General features: G+C 39.9%; 1 protein-coding gene across 1 annotated transcript in view; it reads left to right on the forward strand.

Annotated features, from left to right (window-relative positions):
- Positions 1-9,889, forward strand: part of TEX10 (testis expressed 10) — a 46,174-nt gene that overhangs the window by 7,860 nt on the left and 28,425 nt on the right. The window contains exons 4-8 of the mRNA XM_010015848.1: positions 1,160-1,272; positions 2,650-2,888; positions 4,330-4,465; positions 8,893-9,068; positions 9,835-9,887. Coding sequence (XP_010014150.1) covers positions 1,160-1,272; positions 2,650-2,888; positions 4,330-4,465; positions 8,893-9,068; positions 9,835-9,887 — 717 coding nt within the window. The remainder of the gene's footprint in view (positions 1-1,159; positions 1,273-2,649; positions 2,889-4,329; positions 4,466-8,892; positions 9,069-9,834; positions 9,888-9,889) is intronic.

Consider the following 9,889-nt stretch of genomic DNA (forward strand, 5'->3'; position numbering starts at 1 on the left):
TCATCTTTTCTAGAGGCCCTCTTGGAAACAGGCAGATGGCCAGGTAAATACCTGTGGCAGCCTACTGCCCCTTAGCCTCTTTCCTTCAGGTACTGCAGAGCTGCTGCCCTTAGCCATAGGGAGCTTGCATTTTGGTCACATGGGAAGAGTGCTCCTGTGTCAAGATATGAGCTGGTTTAGGTACACACAGTTCCATTATGACCTTAAGATGTTGGGGGGCGGGGGGGGGGAATTATCAGATGCCCATACAACATTTTTTCTGTCATGTTGTGTTTTTAATAGGAGAAACGGTTTTGGGTTTTCCTGTATAGTCACCTTTATATATAAAATGAATTCAAATACCTGAGTCTGAAAATGGAAGCTTTGTGCCCTTAGGCTTACAGGCCAAAACGCTTATTACAGACACCTTGGAAAACCATTCTGAATATGCTTAGTCGAAACCTATTAATCTTTGAGATAGCTTAATGGTCATCCTCATTCTTAATACTTGATTATCAGAAAGCGTATCCTGCCTGACCAATTTAATAGCAATGCAGGACTTCTTTTGTGATGAGTTCTGCGGGACACTTTGTGTAATGGTGTCTATGAGTTTCTGCTAACCCACAAAGTAAAATTATTTTTAAATGCTGAAAATAATCCCTTTTTCTATGAGGATGGCCTTTCGACTGGAAAACATATTGTCAGTGAGCTTTGAACAGCAAGTACACTAAGGATGGGGAAAAGTGAAGGCAGTGTCAGAATACATCTTAATGGAAACCTCAGGACAGACACTACAAGTAAATCAAGAGTTCCCTTTGATGTTAAGTACACTGAAAAAATTGATATAAAAGCACTTCCAATTCGCATCTGTAACTGCCTCAGTTTAATAGTGCGTATATCCACATTAGTATGTGCTAAGAAAATACACTGGTCCAGTCTGGATTAAATGTTGTTGCTCAGCTTTGACTTAAAATTTTACTCCCTTGTTTTATGAACCTGGAAGTGTGTGCACAGGACTTCACATTTACCTCTAAAAGCAAATATATATGAACACTTGCAAATAGAAGATAAAGTTCCTATTTTGCATTGATTCTGGTAATGGATTTTAGAAGATGATTGCATCAGTGTGTTTCACTTACTGCCATGTTTTCTGACGTCTGTCATCTGCTTTCCTTGACAGGATCTGTGGCTCCGAATGAATTACCTTGTTGATTTCAAACACCACTTCATGCGCCATTTTCCTTACTCTTTACAAGAAACAGCAAAGCACAAGAAGAAAGACTCATGCAAAGGGTAAAAATAAAGATTTGGTTGTTCTTTGTTATTGTATTGTATAAGAATTCATCTGAATAGCCTGTGGTAGAAATTCAAACGCTGTCCTAGAGAAATGAAAGTACTTTATTGACCACTTGATCTGGAATTTGCATGTTGCTAAAATGGCGATTCCTGTTAGTCTGACTCGTTTCACATTTCTGCATGTGTTCTTCAGCTAACTGCTGAATTACTTCAAAACATAGGTAAAACTCCTTCCCCACCCCCTCCATTACTCTGCTCTAGTTGTATTACAGGGCTGGATAAATGCAGTTAGGAGAGAGGATGGGACACGTTGTGGCTATCATTTATGGCAAACCAGTATGGGAGCAGGAAAAGCCAAACGCTCACATGTTTCTTCACTATTAAGCTGGCAGAATGTGGGCACTGATTTTGTTCTGGTACAGGCCAGTAGCAGGTTGTCTCCTTTTTTCTGCTCCTGGGTGTGAGACTATAAAGTCTGCTCTGGAGCTATTATGTGCAGTTGCAGCCTCTGTAGAAGACCGGTGTTTGTAGAAGGGGTATCATCTGCTGTCTGTCTGTGTTTCACATATTTGCAAACTGTGCCCCTGCAGATTGAGCTGTAGTGGTAGAACCACCTCTTTTTTTATACTAAGGGTCTACCATGGTGCAAGTATACTTGAGGCTGAAATCCCATTTGATACTTTTACTGTTGCATTTTCCCTTCCTGGAAGGGCACGTAGGTCAGAAATTCAGTATAGCTCCTTAAATGCTTTCATTTCAGCCAAGTTTTACCCGTTATGTTTGTAAGCCAAAAGGTGTTTTGCTTTTCCAGGTTTCGACCTGAATACCCTTTCTTGGAAAATATCAGAATTGGTAGTTAGGCAGTGCACATGCAACCAGCTTTCTTTTCTTACAGATGACATCCTGACTAATCAGAGTTCTGTTGATCCTTCTTCACTCTACTCTAAGTTTTGTCCCATTCTTGCGCTTCAAAATAAATACGTTGTTGGATAAATGCAGGAAAAATAATCTGTGAATTTGTGAATTCTTTTTTTTTGTGGTTGTTTTGACTGTTACTTCAAGACTTTTAGAAACTTAGCTTCATGCCATGAAAATAAGTAGTTGCTTTTGTTTTCCTTGCTTATCAATATATTGGGTTAAAGGCTTGTACTTGGAAACCTTGCATGGTGTTTTGGGGCTTCCTTAGTGGCAGAAAAAAAATTTCAAGCACTCAATTGTCAAATGTGAAGACTTTAAAATGTGTATTAGCTTTAAAACTTTAACACTTTTTTTTTATATATATAGTATAATTTCTACCAAAGTAACATATATTAAAAGGCACAAATATTTTTTTCTGAAATCTCACTTTTCTTCTCTCCCTCTCTTCCCCCTTAGGAACAAGTATTGTGTGACATCCTCAAACAGCGTAGACCATCTTTTACTGAACTTAACCTTGTGTGACATAATGGTTTCACTAGCAAGCACTTCAACACTTCAGATGGATTCTGGTTGGCTGGACATGATAAGGAAATTTGTGACAGATACTCTTCAGGATGGTAGCAAGCTGAATAGCAAGCAGGTGAACAGATTGCTTGGTGTGACTTGGAGACTAATGCAAATACAGCAAAACAAAGGTAAGATAGGAGTAGTTTCTGAGAAGCAAAGTTATGTACTGACAAAATGCTTGATTTACTGCATTTTCAGGTCACTTCATCTTATATCCTTAGTTGTTGCATCATAATATATTTTGTCTATAGATGTAAATTGAATTTTTTGGTCATATCCCTGTGTGTAGCACTGAAAACTGCTTGATTTTTAGGAATTCTGTTAGATTTGTACTATTGATACACGAAGTGTTAATATGTTTGTGTAGTTGTTTTCTGGTTTTACTACTTAATATATTATAAATGGAAAGATTAGTTTTCTGCATTGAAGAAAATAAGTATCGGGATGTAGAGGTGCATGATACTTTAATATTTCAATCCTTATTTAAAATCATTAATACAGCTGGTAGACTCCCTTTGAGTACTCTCAGATGACAATTCTAGTTCTGTGATTACATGGAATGCCAAGATAGTTCTGATGGCAGTTGCTGTACAATATTTTCCAAGATGTTTTATTTGAATCCTTTTCCAAGAGAAAACCCATTTCCAGTTGTGACTTGCAGGACCAGTGCAGTATTTTGGTTGTGTTCCAGGTAAGACCTTGGTTAACATGTCTGTTAAGTGATCGATGTAGGACTTTAAGAAAGGAATTTTTCAGTATATCTGAAGGTGCCAGGGGTCTGTTGTGTCTTAGCAGTCTGGTAGAAGTGGATTCCACAGACACATAGCCAAGTAGAGTTTATAGAAAATGCATTGCCTTTTAGCAGCAGGTTTCATTGTTGGTATTGTAAGACGAAAAGATGTCAAATATCCCTCACGTATATTTTGTCAGTTAGTTGTCTATTCCTTGCATCAAAGGCAGTCAGTGGTGCCATGGGCTGTGTTAGGAGGAGTGTTGACAGCAGGTTGAGGGAGGTGATCCTTCCCCTCTGTTCTGCACTGGTGAGGCACCACTTGGAGTACTGTGTCCAGTTTTGGACTCCCCAGTACAAGAGAGTTGTGAATATAGTGGAGAGAGTCCAGTCAAGGGCTGTGAAGATGATGCAGGCACTGGAGCATCTCTCCTGTGAGGAAAGGCTGAGTGAGCTGAGACTGTCAGCCTGGAGAAGAGAAGGCTCAAGGGGGCTTCTCATCAATGTATGTAAATACCTGAAGGGACGGTGTAAAGAAGAGGGAGCCAGGCTCTTTACAGTGGTGCCCAGTGACAGGACAAGAGGCAATAAGCAGAAACTGAAACACAGGACATGGTATCTGAACATCAGGAACACCCTTTCCACTGTTCAGGGTGACAGAGCATTGGCACAGGTTGCCCAGGGGGTTTGTAGAGTCCCCATGTTGAAGATAATCAGAAGCTGTTTGGAGTTAAATGTTGATAGTTGTAGAGATACAAATTGTAACTCTTCTGTGTGTTTGTATAAAATGAGAAGAATAAGTAGCACTACTTCAGATTTTTACGTTTTTTTTTTCCTAGTGGCAACAGAACCCTTGATCAAAGCAGTATATACACTATACCAGCAGAGGAATCTCCTCTTTCCAGTTCGAACGTTGCTTCTGAAGTTTTTTAGCAGAGTTTACCAAAAAGAAGATTTGAGGACTCAAAGAATCAGGTAAAAAACATTTGCATATTCTTTCATTTCAATGTAGTATATTTATTTCAGAAGATAGAATACTGAGGTTTGATGTAGATGTTATGAAACTTAATTCTGAATCTGTTTTGGCTCTGTCACTGAAATTTGAAAGCTTAGGTTCACTGTGAGATTAAGATGGGTATTATCTTATTATTCTTAATGTAAATACTAGATAGATCTTAATGATTTAAAATTTAACTTGCAATAAACTGCTGCAAGCTCATTGTTACTGGCTGTGTGGTAGTCAGTAGGTGTGTCGAGATTGTGTAGCTACAGCCATAGAGCATTTCCTTTACTTCAGCCCAAGGTCATGGACTTCTGGCTTAATGCATTTGGTGGTTCTGGTAGTGTCTTTCTAGACTTGTACTTACTTTCTTTAAGAAAAGTATTCTTCTGTTGTTTTGTATGCATGGTTCTAAAAAGACTAGGTTTAAGAAAATATTCTTGTCCTTTTGGGTTTCTGGTTTCATGCATCTATTACATATCTGACTTGCTTCAAGTAAGAGAAGCTTACTCTCTATAGTGCTGTTATCTTACGATGAAGAAGTGTAATTTGTCCAGATTGTTTCCCAGTCTCAACTTTTCCAGATGGTATTTTTCAGCTAAGTCATCAGTTCCACCTACGTAAAATCCTTAAACACAGATCAGGCTGCATCAAGCCTACCTCATTTGAAAACTGCAAGAAGACGTAAGATCATATCCATGACACCTGTTCCTGCCACTGGATAAAAACTCCAAACCTCAGAGCCCCAGAAATACTGGCATCTACCAGCATTCTCTTCTGCAACTCGTTTGCTTTCTTAAATCTTCTGTTATGGTAATGCCAGAGTACGTGTAATTAGATCTACAGCCAGAAATATCCAACACTACTCTATGAATATTGTGAAAGTATAGGAAATTTGAAAGACAGACATTAAAAAGGCTTGGGGATATCCCATTTTCCTCCTCTTTGGAAACAGAGATCTTGGTCATACTAATTTCCCTGAGGTTATGTAACCACTGTTTTCTGTATTAACTGGAAATCTTGAGTATCTCTTCTAGTTTCATGTCATCATCTAACTATCTAGAAAGCTTTAACTTTCTATCTTTAGACATCACAGATAGCAGTAGCTTTCCTGTGTTTCTCTGGGCATGCTACCTGGAATTGTCATTTTTAGTAACAGAAGAATTCAATCACACAAATTCTTTGCAAAAAGGATAATTGTACCCATGTCCAACAAGACATTTTAAGACAAAATGATGTTTGTGTACTGTACAGATCCATTTCTTTTAGCAACAAGTGGGTTTGGTTTTGATTTTTTTTTTTTTAATCAAGATGTGAACTGCGCAGTAGATCCTGACGTTCAGTTTGATGTCATAGCTCCTTCAGCTCTCCTGTGACTGCTCTCCTCATTCCGTGTTTATTTTTGACTCAGAAGCTTGTCAAGAGCAGTCTAAGAGGAGCAGAATTCATGTTGGAACATTTTCCAAGGACTTTTAGGTGAAGCTGTTTATCTTTTAGGTGCATCTGATTCAGATGCTAGGTAGGAGCTTTTGGCCTGTTACTGCCCTGTGATAGAAAACGCGATTGATTTATTACAGGATTCAGAATTAATATTTGGATCTTGATGTTAATTATCTTCATCCCTAATCACTACACACACGTGTGTGGTCACTGCAGGAATATACGTATACTCTGTGTGCGTATGCACACACGCACATGCCTGTATATACACTGATAGAGACTTAAAAGGCTATTTGGTGTCACAGCCTGCCTTCAGCACTGACCTGTGTCAGGTGCTATAGGAAGGAGGGAAGAATTACTTTTACACAGTGCTTTAAACTTCCAACAGTTCGAAGCCTGTACTTGCTCACTGTGCAGAGCTTCTTTGTGTTTCATATCACTCAGTGGATATCTTCTTCATGGGATTTTCTGGTTATTCCTCAGACTGGTCTAAATCAAGAGTAACTGCAGCATCCTCTGGCAAGGAGTGACAAATCTCAGCTGTCTGAAGACAGCTTCATTTGATATCGGCGCCCACTTACGTGGGAAGAGAAAGCAAGCATTTTATTCCTATCAAATTACCATTTGCGTATCAAGTGATTTGGGACCTCTGTTGAGTCCTCCTCCAACTCACCCACTTCAGTTGTCTCTTCTCCAGGCTTTTTCTACTGCTCACCACAATTAATTTCTCTATGTGAGGCCCTTCCCTCTTACATCATGGATATTTAGTTTCCTTTAAGAAGTTCTTGGTGAGAGATTTTATCAGGTCTTTTGAAAATGAAATAATTTTTATCATTATGCTACTGTTGTTGACACATTCAAAGACCTACTTTGAACTTCATTTACAGTAGGCAGCTTCATTCATGTAATCATCCCTTTTGTAGTAAGCTAGTGAAATGCTTTTGATTTATAAATGATACTTGACTTGATAAGCCCGGGTGTCATTAGATACTGTAGCCCATGAAAGATAAGATTGGTCTTTAAGATTGTTTCAGTTTGAGCTAGAAGGGGTAAATAAAAGCAGACCTGTAATGGAGGTTGTCAGGTTTTAAAGCTCAGCACCAAAGACATTTAAAGGAAAGAAAAAACCTAATTACGTGAAGTTTCCTGAAGTATGAATGATGCCAGTTGATTGGAATGGGGGAAGGAGGTCTGGAGAATTAAGTCATAAATACAAATGAAGATTTGTCTTAGGCTAGGGAAGAGCTTGTCCAAGTTTTTTCTGTTTCTTGACCAGCTTTTAGGGGGTGTTTATGGTAAATAGTGCTTACAGAGAACGGGAAAAAAAGAATTGATAAGCAAACTTGTTTCATTCCTATATTTCTGACAAGCAGGTTAGGGATAGCAATTCCTAAATGTCAAGGTGATTTTATTATTTTTTTTTTTTTTTTTGGTAGGATATGAAAATAGCAAAAGCTTCTTAACCGTCACACTGTAGGAGAAGGGAAGAAGTGGGCCTGAAATTAGGATGAATTCAGGCTATCCTTTGATATTGAAGTGTGACAAGATAGTATTTATAAAGATTATAATAATTTGTGTCAAACACAAGGGATGGTCAGAGTCCTCAGATGTGGAAGCAACAGTGCTGTAAACAAAACTGTCAAATGAATGCATAAGAGGAGGATTAGGTAAATTTTATTCCAGAAACTGGGGAGAAGTGGCATGTGAAAATGCGGGTAGTAAGAACTTTGACTGTTACCTTTAAAGACAGGTAATGCAGGTAAGTGGATTTGGTATAAAAGATGGCATTTCACTTAAAGAGTATGAGTGCGTGCAGTGGGATACAGCACATAGACAACAATAGTGGGAGTGGTGTAACTGGAGAGAGACTACTTCAGTTCCTCAGAGTTCTCACGAAGCTAAACTTCATGTTATCAAGAATGACTGGCACACAAAGCAAGCAGCATAACCTGCCAGACAGATGTGCAGGGGTATACCTGAGGTAGTGGAGAAAGTTCTCGTGAAAGCGAGGCTGTTGTTTGTCATCCATGAAAAACCATGGTGGCTGCAGGAGGTCCTGCATGACTGGGAAAATCATAGAATACAATAGTTGGGGTTGGAAGGCACCTTCAAAGGGCATCTCGTCCAACCCCCTTGCAATGAGCAGTCACATGATAAAGAGAAAAGACTGCTGTTAACCCAATTTGAAGGGAATCTGGGGAATTTCAGGCTGATAAGCCTCAGCTGGTCCCTGGGACGGTCATGAGCCCATTGCTTGGAATTAATATATGAACGTGTAAAGGACCTGCAGGTAATCAGGAACAAAATAGCATGTATATATAAAAGCAAGTCATGCTTTACCAAAATGTTAGCCCTCTTTGACACATGACAAATGGCTGCATGGACAAGGGGAGAGTGTCTGATGCTGCACTTCAGCAATAAAGTTGTTTTGTGCCATGTTCCACCAGTTGCAGTTTTCATTCTGCTTTAAGAGGTGTCTGAATTGACAAGATGTCAGCAAAGGTAGAATTGAAAATGTAGTGAAAGTGTACTAGCTTAATTGGGGGGTTAAGCAGTATTCAGGGTGTAGTAGTGTCATAGCTTTTTAGCCTAACTCATAACTCCTTAAATATAGACTGATAAAGCTAATGATAAATGGGGATGTTGCTTTGCCAGTATACAGTCAGTTCAGACAAACAATTTCTGAAAGAGTTGGAAATACGCAGTGCAAAACCTATGGATCAGATAAACATTTCTGATGTAAATGTAATAGCACACCAGCGTGCTCAGAACTTCCGGTGGAATATTCTCGGCAAATCACAGTATTGCAATTTATTGTAATTGTATTGTATTGACACTAAAGCCAACTTAGTCAAGATTGGAAAGAGTAAGTTTCTGGGGGCTTTGTTATTTTATTTGTGTGCCCACCCTGCCTTCCTCCCTCCCCCCTCTCCCCCCAAACTAATTTTCCTTCTCTTTTTAGAAGCCGAAGCAAAGTTTTATCTCGTTGGTTGGCTGGCTTACCTCAGCAACTTGCTCTGCTTGGCTTGAGAAACCCTGAGCTTTCGAATCAGCTGATTGATATCATTCATTCTGCTGCTTCTCGTTCAAACAAGGAATTACTACAAAGTTTACAAGCCACTGCTGCTCGAATATATGGTAAACTTTTATGCTACAGCTTTGATGAGCGTTGTCTGTCGCTTGGCAGGGAAGTTGCACTAGGTGGAAAATACTGGTGTTTCACTCCTAGATGCATGTAAAGTCTGTGCATGTGGGGCAGGGGTAGAGATTGGGTCAATCCCTTACAATAAAGGTTAAACTTGAATCATAGAATGGTTTGGGTTGGAAAGGCCCTTAAGATTATCTAGTCTCAACTCCCCTGCCATGGTCAGGGACACCTTCCACTAGACCAGGTTGCTCCAAGCCCCGTCCAGCCTGGCCTTGAACGCTGCCAGGGATGGGGCAGCCACAGCTTCTCTGGGCAACCTGTGCCAGTGCCTCACCACCTTCACGGTAAAGAACATCTTCCTTATATCCACCCTAAATCTCCCTTGTTAATTGGTTATATATATACAGGTTAATAAAGGTTAAAACTATGTGTGTAATTTCTTAAAGGCTAGTAACAAGATTAAAATCTTCAGGTTCGTGGGACTTTGATAGACTAGAAGCTTCAGGTTTTGTGAAAGCTGCATTTGGTAGTATGGGTTTTTCTTTTTTATCCCATTCCCCTCCTTCCCCCCCGTGTTATAGTGTCCTCCCTTCAGCAAGCGCTGTAGGCTCGTAACTGAATAAGAACAGTTAGAAAAGAGCGGGGTCCCTGCGGCATGGCGGCGGTGCGTTGCATGAGTCGCTGATGCTGTGTAAGCGTTGGGAATGGCAGCAGTTCGTGTTTAGCTTTTGACTGTGTGTGTGTGTGTGCCGGCAGATCCGCTGGAGGGCACGCTGGTGCTGCTGCCGGGCGAGGCGCAGAGGCGGGTGGT

Source organism: Nestor notabilis, unplaced genomic scaffold (assembly GCF_000696875.1).
Source record: "Nestor notabilis isolate BGI_N333 unplaced genomic scaffold, ASM69687v1 scaffold12440, whole genome shotgun sequence".
Classification (NCBI taxonomy): domain Eukaryota; kingdom Metazoa; phylum Chordata; class Aves; order Psittaciformes; family Psittacidae; genus Nestor; species Nestor notabilis.